General features: G+C 45.2%; 1 protein-coding gene across 4 annotated transcripts in view; it reads right to left on the bottom strand.

Moving 5' to 3' along the window:
- exoc6 (exocyst complex component 6) overlaps positions 1-18713 on the bottom strand; it is a 107041-nt gene that overhangs the window by 11694 nt on the left and 76634 nt on the right. For 2 of the 4 annotated variants that reach the window (XM_063221902.1, XM_063221903.1), the window contains exons 19-21: positions 18025-18054; positions 11818-11959; positions 3714-3787 (exon numbers count right to left, since the gene is read on the bottom strand). In XM_063221902.1, the coding sequence (XP_063077972.1) occupies positions 3714-3787; positions 11818-11959; positions 18025-18054 (246 nt within the window). The remainder of the gene's footprint in view (positions 1-3713; positions 3788-11817; positions 11960-18024; positions 18055-18713) is intronic. The other 2 variants (XM_063221904.1, XM_063221905.1) reach the window with 1 other exon arrangement.

Raw genomic sequence — 18713 nt, 5'->3', positions numbered from 1 at the left:
AGCACTCCACCTAAATTACATTTTGGACGTCCACAATAGAAACTGTGGTCAAATGTAAAAAACGAGCCAATCAGGAGACATGTGAAAGTACATAAACACAGACCTTAGTCCTCAATTATCATTTTTCGACAAGAATAGTCTGGATCTGATTTTGTTGGGCTCTACTTTACAGGATGCATTCTATCCTGGCTAATCAGTTAGTGGGGTGGAGATTTGTAGTGTAGCTGGTGGTAGTTTGGCACCAGTGTACAATCGAACGTTAAGATTATACGTAAAATCAGCTCCCATCGTTTCAAATGAAACCAGTGCTCAATTTTGCTCTGTACAAAAGTAGTACAAAGGCATGGTAAGACTAGGCAACAGATAAGCAAAAGGAAGACAATTGAAGTGTAGTCCATCTCAAATCGATCTCTACCTCTGCCTGCCTACCACACCACAGGTGTATCAGGTTGCTGAGCAACAAAGGGACCTAAGGGAAGCTAGCAGGTCAATGGGCTTCCATTAGCAGCGCAGGTGATTGGCAGGGTCACTGGGTTCATTGGTCACCTTCGCAGTCAGGACCGACTCTTCACAGAACCCTTCGGTCTTATCCAGAGTACAGACACAGATACAGAGACAGATGGACAGAGAGAGAGAGAGAGAGAGAGAGAGAGAGAGAGAGAGAGAGAGAGAGAGAGAGAGAGAGAGAGATAGAGACAGAGAGAGAGAGAGAGAGAGAGAGAGAGAGAGAGAAAAGAGAAGACAAAACGAGAGAGAAAAGAGAGAAAAAGAGAGAGACTTGGTTTCGTGTCACCCATCGAGTATGGTTCAGCTTGAATGGATCCTCTGACCTCACCTTTGAGGTCAGACTTCAAACAGGGCCCATTATGGCGTATCAGTCATTTGGTAGCTCAGATGAGACAGAGATAAAAACACACAGAACGGAATACCCCTCCCCCTCCAGTCCCAACATGTCACCTTATGCTTCCCGACAGCAGCCACTGACTTGCACTTGGCAGCCGGTCTAATCCTACCTAGTCCTTCCCATTCATGCAACCAAATATGCCCAAATGGTTTATTCATCACAATCCAATCTAACCAGGTCGATAAAACTATTTCCAAAATGGTAGTACGACCTGGGAGTGGCCCTGCTTGCATGAGACCAGTATCAACTCATTTAATCCTGGGTGAGACTTATTGCCGTCTCAAATACACCTTGTAAACACTTCACAATTAAGGGGTGGAGTGGTGAAGGGGGAGGAGGGAGGGGAGGAGTTCAACCACAAATGATAAACACTAATTTGGGGGCTCGACCGGCTTTCAACCCACATCAGTCACAGAGAGTGCACTCAGACTTTGAGCAAAGCCAAACGTCCTCTTAGGGGCAAAATGACAGCAAGATCAAAGGCTAGTAAAAGTCAGTCAAAAATGACTGTCAGGATCGTCAAGGTGGGGCAGGTAGCTTCATTTTTCTGACCATCCCGTTTCTGTGTGCTGCTGAGCAAGCCAACATGGATGTGGAATGACTGGCTAGGGAAAAAAATGGCCTGACTACAGAATTTGACTGCACACATGCAAAACGATCCTCTGTCTTGTGCATGTCCTCAGCCGGGGGGGGGCTTTGGGAGTGATCTGGTTTTCTCGTTTCATTGAAATGGTAATGTGCTTCATCTTTCTTATTTTAGTTATTTGTGGCAGACCCAACATGATGACACACACCACGCCAGAGAGATCCCAGACGGGAACAAAGATATTTCAGATTGCTTTCTCCTGATGGAAATCAATGCAGCTGGGCTGTGCTGTGCACAGACAGATGCAAGAAAAGGCAGGCAGACGTCCAAGTTACTTGATATCTTTTGAGGCGACGGTAAATCACTATGGTCAGACGACTTATTTACCGTAGGCTGTGCAAGATGATACATGATGTCAAGGTGCGCCTGGTGGGGGGGAGGAGGACCATCTGGTGAGATGACTACGCTGGAATCCTCTTTGTCACCTCACGGAACCTCCAGACTAGCTGTTTCTTAAGAGCAACTGAGGACACTCAGAAGAGATCAAGACCCAGACAAGACCAAGTTTCGGGCCTTTTAACTTTGCAACAAACACTTGATAGCTCAGTCGGTATCGTATTTGTATTGTATTTATATTATGTGCTGGGAGGGACGTTTACAACCATTTCACCTTCGAGATCTGCTACATGGCATCCATTACGGAAGCACTAAAGTAGGACTGTTCATATCACACCATGTGACACAAGGGAAACACATTTGTGTTGATTACGCACTATATAATTTCTATAGAAACCTATAAAAATATATAGAAATATGAAGTTGTGGGCCTGTTTTAATGTATTTAAACTTTTATGTATGCAAACAGCAGCACGTTTTTTTCTGGATTTTTTTGAGTGTTGTATGAAATGCTTACAAGTCAATGTATTATTGCCTGTATATGAGGAACAGAGTTGGAATGTGTGCACCCACAGACACGAGGGGCCAGCAATGGGCAAATACGTGTGTGCATGTGTGCATGTGTGTGTGTGTAATAGAGAGTAGAGTGTGTGTTGAAAAGCGGGATGCCAGCCGGCTGGCTCTGAGGCTGTGTGATGGTGCGCTGCGTTGTGGTGCTCTGGCTCTCTGACCCCGACCCCGTGTGGAGGTGTGTTGCCGTGTGGTAGTGTGTTGCCGTGTGGTGGTGTGTTGCTGTGTGGTAGTGTGTTGCCGTGTGGTGGTGTGTTGCCGTGTGGTAGTGTGTTGCCGTGTGGTGGTGTGTTGCTGTGTGGTAGTGTGTTGCCGTGTGGTGGTGTGTTGTCGTGTGCTGTTCAGGCCCCTGTCGTGTGGTGGTGTGTTGTCGTGTGCTGGTGTGTTGCCGTGTGCTGGTGTGTTGCCGTGTTGTCGTGTGCTGGTGTGTTGCCGTGTGGTTGTCTGGCCCCTGCCGTGTGGTGGTGTGTTGCCGTGTGGTGGTGTGTTGCCATGTGGTGGTCTGTTGCCGTGTGGTTGTCTGGCCCCTGTCGTGTGGTGGTGTGTTGTCTGGTGTTCTGGCTCTCTGACCCCGGCCCCAGTGGCATCCTGTACCAACATGCACCTCAGGCTCAGCTTAAGAGGTCAGACTCCAGTCAGCTCCAAATCGCCCAGTGGCCGTGGGATCAACAGGGAAACCATGCGCACAACCACGCACAACACACACACACACACACACACACACACACACACACACACACACACACACACACACACACACACACACACACACACACACACACACACACACACACACACACACAAAAGTTCACTCACAGACACAAATAAAAGCACACACACACTCCCATAGTCTCTCTCTCTCTCTCTCTCCCTCTCTTTCACACACACACACACACACACACAAAGATGTGCTGTTCCCATGCAAACACAAACACAAGCAGGTCAGCTCAGGTCAGAGTATGGCCATTAGAGCATATTTACAAGTGTGTGTGTGTTTGTGTGTGTGTGCATGTGAACTCTTAGTTTTGTGTATATTTGTATGTATAGTTGTTTGCGTATGAGGTCGTGAGTGTGTATGTGTGTGTGTGTGTGTGTGCGTGCGTGCGTGTGTGTATAGAGAGTTGATGGAGTTTTGATGGGTTGTGCATGATGAATGGCTGTCTGAAGACTGACTGACATGCACACGCACGCACGCACGCACGCACGTACGCACGCACGCATGCACACACGCACGCACGCAACATTGACATGACATACCTGTCTCAGGTCAATGAAGGCCAGCTGCAAGGTGTCTCCTTGGAAACCAGGGACGGGCTCCGAACTGGCAAACACTAGAAACAAACAACACAACACACCCAAAGACACAACATTACTTGATGACTAGGCAAATGATAAACGTAACTCACATTATGAATGTAATGAGTGTTCAAGAATTTAAACTTTAGGCCACCACGTTTTTCTATGCGACCCATGGACATTTTTCTTTCCTACAAGAGCATAATTCTATGAATATAGGCCAATATCGATGGCATCAGCTGCACACACACACACACACACACACACACACACACACACACACACACACACACACACACACACACACACACACACACACACACACACACACACACACACACACACACACACACACACACACACACACACAATGACATTATATTTGGCAGACGCTTTATAATCAAATCGACTTACAATCGAGGGTCAATCGACTTACAAACTTACACACACGCAAACACACAAACACGCAAACCTCCACACAAATACACTTGCACACACACACACACACCTGCCTGAGTTGAGCATCAGTGCAGTAAGGCAGAGGGCTTTGGCAGAGTGCTAGATCAGCAGGTGAACGAGAGGTTGCACATCCTCCCTAACACACACACACACACACACACACACACACACACACACACACACACACACACACACACACACACACACACACACACACACACACACACACACACACACACACACACACACACACACACACACACACAGCGCCTGAACTCTGTTTCACCCCGAAATGCCATGCCTGAGGGGCCTGTTCAGATGGATCACACACGCACACACATACAGGCAGACATACACACACATGCACACAAACACTCTTTAACACACATCCGCTCAATTACACATTCATACACATACATATCCGGTCACACACATAATTACAAACACACACATAACACCCACCCCACCCCACATTCACATGACATCAGACAAACAAAGACAGACAGACAGACAGACAGACAGACAGACAGACAGACAGACAGACAGACACACGAAAATATTAAAATGTATAGGGAGGATGTTAAGATATCAGCTAAATGTCACCAGATTATTGTGAGATAAAACTATAAATTCATATTAGAGTATGCTTGCTCTACATTGTGAGGTCAGGTACAGTCTCCTATGGGGGTTACATAAGAGTGGGGGCTTATGTGACAGCAGTAAAGCCTGGTTTATGCTCAGAAACAAACTTGTCTGCGCGATGACGCAGACAGCCACGCAGTTACTTTCCCCCCCTCCGCAGTGACATGTGTGCACCCCTGAAAATGTGACTGCCCGCAGACAGCTACACATATAACGGCAGCAGGAGCCGGTGTGATTGGTCCTCTCGACCAGAGCAGAGTGCTCGAGAACAAACAGCTACTTCCTTGTTCAAACTTTCACCGGGCTTGAAGTACGGACTGATAGATGTTCATTAAATAAGTTGCCCGTGCTTTGTAGCTTCATTTACTTACACGAACCAAAGACAACATGTGCACTTGTAAGTTACGACGCTGAAGTTATATCGGGACAGTTGAACAGTGTTTCTGAGGAAACATTCCGCTTCTTGCGACCTGTTCTCGACAATGAGCCACTTCCTTGTTCCAAACTACCACAGTGGCTGCTAGTGCGATCAAAAATGCAACTGCCATTTATTAAATGTTTCATTTTCATTGTCGTCGAGTCTGTGTAGCTCTGTAGCTACAAAGCAACAGACACGTCTAGTTTACGCCTTGTATTGAAGGCAGTTTGAACAATCATCTCGCTGCCCCTATCGTTGTGACGGATACGGATAGCGCAGACATAGTGATTGAGCGAAAATCAAAACTGTCTGCGTTGATCTGTAGGCGACAGGCTACAAAGAGAGTATAACCAGCCCTTAACAGAGCAGTGATTTAAAGAACCTGAAATCACCCCCAAGTTACACACACACGCACGCACGCACGTGCACACACACACACCTGAGGACAGCAGGTGGTGCTTTCTGTGCCCCATGATCACGGTGGTCTTAAATCTGTCCACACATCACATCCATCATAAAAAAAAGCAGCAAGCTTTGGCTAAACGCCTGGCCAATACACGACTAACCCCTTTGACATATCTGTTGTACTCCATCCCCCCCCCCCCCCCACACACACACACACACACACAAATTACCGTACCTCTACCTCTCACCTGTCAATCACAGGGTTTAATCCTTTCACCCCGCAGGTGAGTGAGGCTACAGCGCGTCCTTACTTCACACACATAAAACACTCCTCACATTAATTCGCATAAATTTGTCACGTAAAAAATATCAGTCATCTATCATGGCAGTGACATCTTGAGGCATGTATTGGGGCGGTCGAGGCAAGTGAAACTAAGGTTGTTGTTTTTTTTGGTTGATATCGGGGTGGAAAAAAACTGCTGACGTGCATTGCTAGTGTGGAATAGTCAGCTTTGGGGCCTGTCACGGCAGCTGTGGCTTAATATATGGCGGAAACAGAGGAATCATTTGATGCCTGGTGTTACCCAATGTTTTAAAAGACGACTACCTGGTCTTACCGTTCCCTCTTTCATACTAGGGGTGTGCAAAAAAATCTTCATGACAATGTATCGCGATAATTATTTTCACAATATAGTGCATCGAATTAAATTGATTATTTAATAATAGTATTTTTTTTTAAGTGTGTGGGATGTGCCAGTGGTTCATTTTTTGTCCAGTAAAGAGTAGGGAATATTTCTATTGTACCAAATCACTTATGAATGCTACACAGCAACTGGCAAGTAAGTTATATTTTCGCACAGTTACTGAAGTAAATATTGCAATGAATCGCAATAATAAATGTATTGCAATGCATTGTGATGGTATCGCATCGTGGCATGTGTATCGTGATGTGCAACGAATTGTGAACCCCTAAACAATACACACCCCTATTTCACACAGAGGGCATGGACCTGCCTGATTGAGCTGCACTTTTTAGGCGGGAAGTGTGAACTCTTTTTATCTATTTATTTTATTAAAGGATCCCCATTAGCTGGTGTCTTCCTGGGGTCCCACTTCAAAATATATCACATCATTTCAGATTAAGAACTGTACAGATATACATGCATTGCAAAATAAAGCACAAGTTAAAAGTTCAAAAGTTCTAGTTAAGTTAAATACATGCTGATTAGAGTTTAAGATCAGGATGGAATTCAGGTCAAACGAGATCAGACGCAGATGTAACATGAAAAACAATGACAGTTGATAATCGAACGGAAGATTACGTATGGCTGAGGCCAGGCTAGAAATGGTATCCAAAGACACGATTATCTTCTTGCAAATGTGAAAGGTAGCCTACAATTCTGCCCTACAAAGGCAAAGTGCAGGAACTTTGCTAAAATAGAAACTGAGAAAATGCTTGCATTAAAAAAATATCTGCCCTGCAAAACCCTAAAAAATGTACTCCATCTTCAGCTTCTGTAATGAGCACTGAGCAACACAGGAAAAAAATAAAATTGGAATCATGATCAGCATGCCGCCGGCAACAGAGTTCAACTTGATCTGCAGGGACTCACTTTAAATTAAATGATGCATTTAGCGACTCTACTTAATAAACCACAGAATTAAGGCCAGCGGTCCCTTAAGAGATACATGTTTCTTTTAAAAGCTCACAATGTAGGACTTCTATCTGGGTTTCATATTTTGAGTTCATTGTCTTCTCTAACATACACAAAAAAACATTGCCTGCACACAATGCCGCTCGCACGTGCACACACACACACACTCACATGCACACACAGGCAGACAGACAGACTCTCTCTCACACACACACACACACACACACACACACACACACACACACACACACACACACACACACACACACACACACACACACACACACACACACACACACACACACATATGCAGATACACACACGCACACGCACGCACAGACTCTCACACACACAGGCTCACACACACATGCATCAAACACACGCACACACACACACACACACACACACACACACACACACACACGCAGATACACACACACACACACACACACACACACACACACACACACACACACACACACACACACACACACAGACACAGACACAGACACAGACACAGACACAGACACACACACATCGCCAATCGTCTGTAGCTCGTTAGTGTGTGGTATGTATTGCTGTTGCTAACCTCACATGGCCTGGATCTGCCTGCTGGAAGGTGCCAATTAGGTTCCCTGTATCCAGCGCCTAATAATCGCTGTGCGGCTGTTTGCAACAGTTGCCATGGCAACTCCATAAATGGAACAGGTTTTTTTTTCTCTCTCTCTTTTCTCGTTTTTTTGTTCTTGAGGAAGTGGGTTGAACACTCTTTCCTCCAGGGCAGGTGAAGCGTAGGGTAAAACCAGGGTGAAAAAGGGAAACTGTGTCTCCCAGACACAGACATGTGTGTGCTCGTGTCTGTGTGTGTGTGTGTGTGTGTGTGTGTGTGTGTGTGTGTGTGTGTGTGTGTGTGTGTGTGTGTGTGTGTGTGTGTGTGTGTGTGTGTGTGTGTGTGTGTGTGCACGTGTGTGTCTGCATCATGTTTGCCTCCTTGGGTGTAGTATGTGTGTGTATCCGGTGTTTACTTGCTGGCATGTGTATGTGTGTGCGTGCACTCGCATGTGCACTATATCAGAGATAATTAAAGGGGTTAAAAGTGTAAAAAAGCAACAACAATAAAAAAAAGAAGAAGAAAAAAATATTTGTCTACACAAGTTTAACTCACAGGGGGGTGAGAAGCACAAACGAGCATGACGTCCATAGCTGCAGGCTGGTGTTCTAGGACGCCGTGCGGAAACCGGGGAGTTCACCAAGAAGGCAGACTACTGTACGAAGTTATATTGCAGTGCACGGTTGCCAGGCAACGTTCTGGTGACCCGGCTATCTCTATTAAATAAGGGGTAACGGCCGATGAGGTGACCGGTTACACAAACTTAATGGCGAGGCGGCTCCAAACTCTGGCAATATGCTCAGCACGGACACAACCACACTTAGTGGTTACCTCCACTAAGCCATTAACTTTGGGGAACCGGTCGACCTCGAAGGCAGTTTTCCCACTTATTTTCCATTAGGGTAGGGTACTTTTTTTAATCTATAACTGTCTGTAAAATTGTAGGAGCCATGCCAACCGCACCAGGATCTTGTGAGCAAGGTAGACGCGTCGCTACATGGGATTCTAACTTAGATGCGTCTAGAATCTTCGTTTGGAATGCTGACGTGATCATTTAATATTCTGTAGATGATGTGCATGGTTTCTACAGCGTTATCCCTTAGATACCGCCAGCATTCCAAGCGAAGATTCTACGGGCGAATAAGGACGTATTCAGACCAGGAAAGTCCGATAGTTCACTTTGTTTGGTCCGAACCAAATTTTCAAATTTTGGTGCGGTTCGCTTTCAGACTGTGTACATTTCAGTAAGCGGACCAAAATCGACAACAAAGCCACGCGCCCTGAGGTCGTTCGGCTATTGGTCAGAAACGACACGTGCAACAAAGTATGTCCAACAAAAAATGCATCCAAACAGCTCAGCGGCATGTAAAACAAACTTTCACTGTATGTATGGCATAGCGGTCACACGAAATAAACTCAGACAATAATGATTTGAAGTTCATGACATGAAAGGAGTCTTAATAATGTAGCCTACGCCCACGATTGCGATAGTTTAGGCTATGATTTTATTAAATATTGTTGCAAACAAACCACTCTGTCGAATTTACACCAAAGACATAGACATGACAAGTTGTGGAGTTGCTTTGTTTACACTTTGTTTGCCATGAATCTCGACAAACGACGGAAGCTCCCTAGGTACAAAGAAGCAAAAAGTCTGGGATTAGGTACGGTGTGCTTTCACACCTCCAAAAGGTCCGCGCCAGGGTTCGTTTGATCCGGACCGAGTCCGACCTTTCAGCTCGGTCTCGGTCCGTTTGTTTGGTCCGGACCAGGATTCGCTGGTCTGTATTCAGACCATCCCAAAAGGTTCGAGCCAACGAAAATCTGGTCCGTTTGGTCCGGACTAGGGACGGCGAAAATTGAAAAAACTCTTAACCGGTGGTTAACCAGTCAACCGGTAATCTTAAATTTTACAACGTTCGCGTGCCTGATATGCACAGCACTGGGATTTTTTTCTTTCTTTCACATAAGCCTTTTTTACATGAGCACTTGAAGAAACCTATTACTCCAATATAAACGGTCATTACCAGTTTACTGATGTGCATATAAATGTGCTCATTGACTCACATCCTTACAGAGCCAAAGGCCTATGCTTTGAGACAAGGCCTTGTTGTTCTTCAAGAACACATGAACATCTACACGTGTGTGTGTGTGTACCGCCTTACTCATACACATAACATGATCTTACTCACTCAGACATGCCTTCACAGTGAGTATTACTCATAGATGTAACGTTGTTTGTGGTCGAGTCTATGTCTCCCTTGCCCCCCACTCAAACACTGACACACATGCACACATGCACACAAGTACACACACCCACACACATAAACAGACAGAGAACCAGGTCAACACACATACACACGTCCACATGGACATATGAACACGTTAGCGCACACACATTGACTCACAGAGAGAGAGAGAGAGAGAGAGAGAGAGAGAGAGAGAGAGAGAGAGAGAGAGAGAGAGGGAGAGAGAGAGAGAGAGACAGAGAAAGAGAGAGAGAGAGAGAGAGAGAAACACGTACAGACCAGAGCATGGCAACCCGACCGAAGCCCGACGGGCCGGGTCGGAACCCGACGGGCCGGGCCGGACTCGGACAAAAAAAATAGAATATCTGTCGGACTCGGGTCGGGCTCGGGCTTGAACCAAACAGACATTGTGAAAATTGTAAGCAATCAGAGGAAACGTTTCAGTTCATGCAAACGGCAGTTTTGTGATTAAAAAATAAGTAATTGAATATGCATAAATGAAAATGTTGGTAGGCTACTCGTGCGAGTGATTATTATTGGCTGTATGCACGCGCCAGTTACCAGTGGCAACATGGACGCTCACTCCCAGTCAGCCGAGCAGGAATGCCGAGTCAACTTGCTTTCTTAATAAGCGCCAAATATAGTTGTCAGTGAACGCGTGGTCTTTTGTTGTAGGCCTAGTGTAGGCAATGTTTTAGCATGCCTTCGGTGCTGTCTTAAATGTTGAACATAAAATGACGAAGTTTGTCACTGCATTGCTCGCCAAGGATTACATTTCCAGCAAGGGGTAGCAAGGAGCATAATATGGATTAAAGAAGACGCACACGCTACGTGGAGTTGCCTAAGGTAGGGGCGAAGAGGTTTCCTGTTACTACTTTGTCCGCTGTGACATTTCATGTCCTTCACGTAGGTTCTTAATTCTTGTCACTTTTACTGTAGCCTACAGTTGTAACTATGCGCGTGCAACCTTTCCTGATTTTATATTGACCGCATGGACATCAGGGGAAATTACATTCTCTTGGAGGGCCGAACAGGCTACTGTTCTTCGGGGTGAACTTATAGCCCATCCTTCTTAACGACAAGGAGTGGCATCTTCACCGGCTCGCGGGGATTTATTTGCACTAACAGTAACGTAACAAATGCGTCCATAGCCGCGCTGACTGCATCCAAACCGTATTCGTTAGTTTTCGCCTTTCTTATCCTCTTACGCCCCTCCCATGCATTTGATCACAGCACCCAACATCTCTGGTCTAACCGAAAGAAACATAAGGTGCGCTGTCACATGTATGCGTGTGTTTATAGGCCTACTTACTATGCGTGCGTAACTAAATTAGGCTACAGCAAATTGCCTCATCCTAGTTGCCTATCCTGGCTATTTATCACGTGCTATTTTGAGTATGAAGGAGGCCACATAGAAAATATTGCTTGCGCACAGGTTCTGTTGTTATTACAGTGGTCTCGGGCTTCGGACGGGTTCGGACACAAACATTTTAATTAGTCTCGGGCTCGGGTCGGGGTTGATCACTTTTCTGTCGGCTGAGGGCCGGGCTCGGACAAAAAAAACCGGCCCGAGCCACGCTCTAGTACAGACACACGTAAGACACGCGTGTGTAGACTGTAGACTTACATTCGCACTGGATGACGTCCAGGTTGAACTGCTGGATGGCCCCCAGGCTGACCTGCTTGAGATCAGGGTCCAGCAGCATCTGCATCAGGGAGCTGGCCAGGTGCTTACACGCCGACATGCACGCTGTCTGGGCCACCTTGCCCTGTACACAGCAAAACACACACACACACACACACACGTACACGTACACACACACACACACACACACACACACACACACACACACACACACACACACACACACACACACACACACACACACATCCATTTCGTACACACAAACACACACAAAAACACAAAGACATACACCAAGAGGATTAAAGAAATTATTCACACTGGTGTTGTAAGGCATTTGTAACAAGACACTTAACTATGTGAGAATAATCTCTTAGTATTCAGTCATGTTCACACAAAATCATGCTGTCTTATGCACACACACACACACACACACACACACACACACACACACACACACACACACACACACACACACACACACACACACACACACACACACACACACACACACACACACACACACACACACACTTGCGCGCACATTAAGACAAACATTTGCTTACACACATTTGTTTTGACACACATAGTTACACACACACAAACCCAGGTCACATACTTTTTACCAGGACCACGCATGCAAGCAAACAGGGCTCCAAGATGCCCAATGACACCTAAATGAGCAAGGTTGTGTGAGAGTCCCATCATAAAGACACTTCGATAAGACTTAACTTGACGCCAACATCATAGGCATGTCATAACAGAGTCGTAACGCAGCCATGCACATGTCATAAACATTACTGACAGTAATTTACTGTTACTGTTGCCATTAAGTTACATTCAGTTATGGGACATTTATAAGCCTAACAATGTCAAAGTTTCATAACCATAAAACGTTTGACATTCATATAATGTTTATGAGTCTTCCATGACTGTGTCATGACACTGTTGGGTCATTTCACGTGAAATCAGACACTTTGGGACCCGACCGACACCGATTGAAATGAATAAAGAACCAAACACCAGCATTTCAAGTGTTATTTGTGACATTGCAGGCTATGTTTAGACAAGGAACTGGCCATTTTAAAATATACGTTTTTTTGATATTCAATTTTTAATTTTTCAATTTATGATAATTCATATTCTGAGGGTTGTTGTATTCCATGCTGTTTGTGTAATTTGTAGAGCCAGAAAAGAGCTTTCAAATAACACCACAGACATATTTTTGTGACTTACACTGACTGATATAATCAAGGCTGAATGCATAGTGTCCTACCCTCATATGTAAACCTTTGCTAGTCTGTTTCTCCCTTAATATTGGTGTCAGATTCACACAAATGCAGTTCTGGGGTGCTACCTTGCTACTAAACAGGCACAGCAAGTATGATTGAAATCGGTGTCGGTCGGGTCCCAAAGTGTCTGATTTCACGTGAAATGACCCTGTTTTGACATTCTTATGATATCCTCATGACATGCGTATGACGCCAGCATCAAGTCAAGTGTAACCAACATTTCCCCAAGAAACATGCACACACACACACGCGCGCGCACACACGCACACGCACACACACACACACACGCACACATACACACACAAATTACTACTACTGAATGCCACCACTCAGCCACCGTACACCATGCTATGATAGAATGCATCCCACATGACACACACACCCAACACACGCATCAAACACCTGCCTTCCCTCCACACAGGACCTTATGTCTTTACACAAGACACAAATGTCCCAGGGCTCCTTTACAGTAGGCAACCATTGTGTGATGAATGGTTGTGGACAATGCAGTCGGATGCAATGCCCTGTGAATATGATGGGCCCTCTGTTGACACACAACCTTGGTCATTTGGAACACTTATAAGATGTTTGCTCTATTTTGCCATGATACACCTCTAATGCAAACTAAAGATGGAGTAAAGAGAGAGAGAGAGAGAGAGAGAGAGAGAGAGAGAGAGAGAGAGAGAGAGAGAGAGAGAGAGAGAGAGAGAGAGAGAGAGAGAGAGAGAGAAAAATGCTATATGGCACAAGAGAACACAGAAAACAATGAAAGAAGTCAATGGATGGAATGTGAAAGAGACATCAGATATTGAATTTACACACAGTAACTTTCACTTTCATTGTCTTTATGGTACAACGCAGCAGCCATTACAGGACTTGATTTCAATATGTACAACGCCTTAAACTGTTTTTTAGGAAAGGGTTCTGCCGCCTTTATAACATGTAATATCAGCACCGAACCTCGGATAGTTATTTCACATGACCAGTGTTGAAATAACCCTCAACCACCAACAACAGGTAATATAATGGATATTCATATTAATTGCATGTGTGCCAAGCTCTTGTATTACTTTTTTTTAGGCGATCCTGCTTACATAGAGTGGAGGAGGTCGACCCCATTTTCACTGAAGAGGTTGATTGTAATTATCAGAACTCTTGACAGACATAGAGGACTCAGTTACTAAACAGAAACTGTAAGACCTTCTGAACTGGTACACAGTGGTATTCACACTTCTATCTATGGTGGGGTTAGAAGCTGGGTGGAAATGCAAATGATGCTGGAAACGTTTGCTTACCACTTACTGACCAAGAAATGACTGTGACAAATCATCCAGTCACTTGACCGTGAATGATTATTCTGTGTCTACCAACAGCTTTCAGTTGCTTGTTGGTGCCATTTTCTAGCCCTGGCTGTGAAGAACCTGTGCACAACCACTGGTCAGCCAAATCAAGATAGGAAAGTGTGGGAATAGGGCTAATGTTTGAGTGGATGGGGGAGAGAGTGAAGGTGGGAGGGTGCACCAGTGCTCACTATAATGGCATACATACTAGAGCAGCGTGAGGTATGGTGTGACTTGTAGACTTGACCGGCCTGATGTTTGCTCCGCAAAGACGGGCCCGAAATTCCTGCCTGCCACTTCATTCTGCTGACTGGTCAGTATGCATGTTTGGCTTTTATCCTCGCTAACAAACTACAGCTTTGCACTGCTGTTCAGCATGACTCATGTACATTTGGCACCCCACTGACAATTTTCATAAATAGAAAACGTGTGTCTTTTTTTTTTAATAGGGGTAAAGGTTTTTGGAGTGGTATGTAGCATAGATGAATAGATTAGCCTAGAAATCTAGACGCCCCTAGCGACCGCAAATTGAATTTGCTCCCGGGGGCAGTCTAGCGGACCCTGGGGAGCTTTTGCGAGGCTGAAAGTTATCCGATGACAGGGCCAATCAAATCATGAGAAGCGAGATGGGGGCCGGGCTACCTGGTAAACACAGAAAACATGCCGGCCGGCCGTGCTACTTACAGCACGAAAGTTTTTGCTTAATTTAAAAAGCCTGGATGATAATACATTTCGTGGCTGACATGGATTGAATACTGTAGATCACTACACATTACCATTTGATCATTCGATGTTTTAAGCTAGCTCGGTAAGCTAATTTGAACATTTTACAGAACCAGATAGTCACACGCTATTATCAGACTACTATTGTAGGTGTAGAATGAAATTGCTGCCCCAATTTCTAATAAGTCACATGTAATTAAAAACGAGACATTTGGGAGATTTGAAAGTGTTTAAGTAGCTTACAAGATAGATGGGAGTGACACCTAGTCTACCGACTTAGCGGCTAGCCAACCTGTCGTCAATAACACAGAGCAGCTAGGTATCCAGCCTTGTATTAGTTCTATGGGTATTCAGCCAGCTAGCTAACACCGAACATGCCTGCCCCAATTTCTAATAAGACCCATGTCATTAAAAATGAGACATTTGGGAGCTTTGAAAGTCTTTAAGTAGCTTACTAAATAAATGGGAATGACACCTAGTCTACCGATTTAGTGGCTAGCCAACCTGTCGTAATAGAGCTAGGTATCCAGCCGTGTATTAGTTCTATGGGTATACAGCTAGCTAGCTAACACCGAACATGCCATGTTGACAACAATCATAAATGTAACCATTTAACAAGCCCCAAATTGCTCAACATTTCGCTGGTTGATCAAGGAGGGCCATGTGGTTGAAAACAAGGCATTATTGAACTGTGTAAGTGAAAAAAACCATTTATTAGGAAACTTGTTGGTGGCTGTGGTGATCACACGCGTTCAATCCTATGAAGGCAGTGCACGAAGTTGCCGCTTCACCTACAAAGGGGCGTGTCACGTGTACGTTCTGAAAGACAGCTGTGACGTTACACAGAACTGTGTGGGGATTGGTTGTTCCACCATCCTATTGCGTGGCGTTGAGTGCCAAGGCATTTTGATAAACAACCGTTTATCCCTCCCACACTCTCTCCGAGCTCGCCCAGACCGTTGTACAGCTTTTTGCTGTAAGGGTTTGGCTCACCAGGCTATGAATAGATCTGTGTTATAGATTTGTAAAGCTCTGCATATCATGGCATAAAAAACTGTATTTATTAATTGGATATGTGTATGTCCAACAGCATTTTGTTATAGAGTTCAAGCAATGATAAAAGTCATTTTAAACAGTTGTTTCGACCTTACTTTAATGTTTGTTAAATCTTTTCAGTGGAAATCATTTCAGAAGATGGTCAACCTTGCAGAAACAGGTACCTAAAACCTGCAGTTTCAAACGCAAACTTCTGCTCCAAACCTGTCGGAATGGCTAAGTGGTTCAGAGCGTTGCTTTAATCACTACGGAGTCCAACACAATAATCCTCACTATAATCACACTCTTGGGGTGAATGGACTTTCAATAACTCCCAGTCATAGCCATGACCTTGTGAACTCCTTGTGAAATATCTATGGAGAAATCGTACTGAATGTGGCGAGTGTGTAGGGCCAGGGGGGCCAGAGGGTGTTGGCTGGGGCAGGCGTCTAACCTCCCAGGTGTGTGCAACTCCCTCATCTGGAGCCACCCCAGCCCAGCGCCCGTACATGTCGGAAGAGGAAGAGGAACATGAGGAGGAGGAGGAGGAGGAGGGGAGGGTAACAGAGCCGTTGTTGCCGGGGGCAAGGCTGACTCCAACACTTTCATATGGGGGCGGCTTCTAGTGAAAGCCAAGCCCAGGGTAGCGCCCAGAGTAGGATGCTGGTGTACACATCAATTGGGCATGCATCCCAAAAACATACCATCACACACACTCACACACGCTAGCAATGATGAAACCGAGAACATCACATCACCCGCAGGCATTTTGGTGGCTTTCACTTGTTGAGATACAATCTGCCCTCACACGACTCACTAAGGCCTCCAGTGTAATGGAATTCTATAGAATGTGGCAGGGGGGTGATAGTTATTCTCAGTTACTGTAGCAAAAGAAAAGGAATGAGTACCTTTTGCATAATGTTTTGTCCTGACAAGAGTCTACAGGCTTTCTCCATATAAGCTTTGTGCAGCTGTGCAGTGTGTGTGTGTGTGATTCAGGTGCATCCATGCACTGATTGTGGAGGTCCATCATGTCTGATTTTATTACATTAATCAATTAGTGGAAAAAGTCTAGGTCCAGAAATTTGCCAAAATACAATGGGCAGTCAGTGATTTGTCTTCATCCCACTCTCACACCAGTAGGGTTCTATACATGTTCACATTTGCAATGTACTGGACAACTGCTATTTAAATGTAAATTTTTAGTCTGAGAAACAAGGTCTATAATAAAATACAGTACATATTAACATTACACCACAAAGCTCGTTTGTGTGTAAGTTTGACCGAAAATGAACATACAAATGAACAAACACAAAATGTGCACTCATGGCCTTATTGAGAGTCCTTTAGAGATTGGTGAACTAGTGCTTTTAGGGTGTATTATTCTTTTTCATCAGCGTATGACAGCAAAATAAGCCACTGACATGGATCGCAGACAGTGGCCCCCATGGAGATGATGATTAGAATGGGGCAAAGGGAGAAAGGAGCGGGCAAGGGGCAAGGGACAAGGAGCAGGAGTAAAGTGCAGGGGGAGGGGCAGATAAGGGGAGGCTGGGGAGGGTGCAGCAGGGTAGGGGGGTGGGGTGAGTCGGTTGCAGGGTTGGGGTTAGGGCACGTGCTAGGTGGGGTGGGTTAGGTGGCTTGCCTGACTTACCCAGGCACTGGGGGGTGGGTAAAACAAGCGCCAGCCTAAAAGGCAGGTCCACAGAGACAGACAGACAAGGCATGCATGCTGCTTCCCTCCCCTCAGCAGAAGAGAGAGAGGGCAGGGGGAAGGGGTAGGGGTAGGTAGGTCTACTTACCGACATCGCTGCATGGTCATTGTTGTTATTCTGAGCGGAAAACGCACCCACAACAAAACCAAATACAAAAGGAATACAAGTAAAATAATATAATAATAAAAAGAAAACCAAAGAAAACCAAAAAGGAACAGGTGGGCAAAAGAGGGGGAAGGGGGAGGGAGAAGGTATGGCAACAATAAATGGACAGAAAAAAGGAAGAATCAGAAAGAAATCAAGCATGCCTAGCAGAAGAAGAAGAAAAAACAGAAAGTCTAAAGAAAATCGCACAATACTGGAGAACAGCAAGGAAAAAGGAGACATTCCATCATAACAACGCATTTTTTTTGGCGTGTTCGTGAAAAATCTGAAGTCAAGAAGAGGGAGCGGAAAATAAGGAGGCTTGAACCAAAGTGGCTCGTCTGGTTAGGCCAGGAAGCTTGGAGAATTAAAGCAAGCGAGCAAAGTTCAGAGTGGCAAGATGTGTGGCGCTCAGGAATATAGCCTAGCATTGTAGATGTAGCCTAGCGCTGCCTGATGTAGTGATGTTGCATTTGTCGGTGTTGCCTAGCATTGCTGATGTATATTAGCATTGCTGATGTGACTTAGCACTGCCAATGTATCCTCTGCATCCAAACCTCACTAGACACTATTGACTAGTCGATTAGAGTAGTAGCTTCTATAACGTAAGCTAGCTAGTAGCACGGCCGATT

The sequence above is a fragment of the Engraulis encrasicolus genome, chromosome 17 (assembly GCF_034702125.1).
Source record: "Engraulis encrasicolus isolate BLACKSEA-1 chromosome 17, IST_EnEncr_1.0, whole genome shotgun sequence".
In the NCBI taxonomy this organism is placed as follows: Eukaryota; Metazoa; Chordata; class Actinopteri; order Clupeiformes; family Engraulidae; genus Engraulis; species Engraulis encrasicolus.
This window is presented reverse-complemented; position numbering and strand designations above follow the sequence as displayed.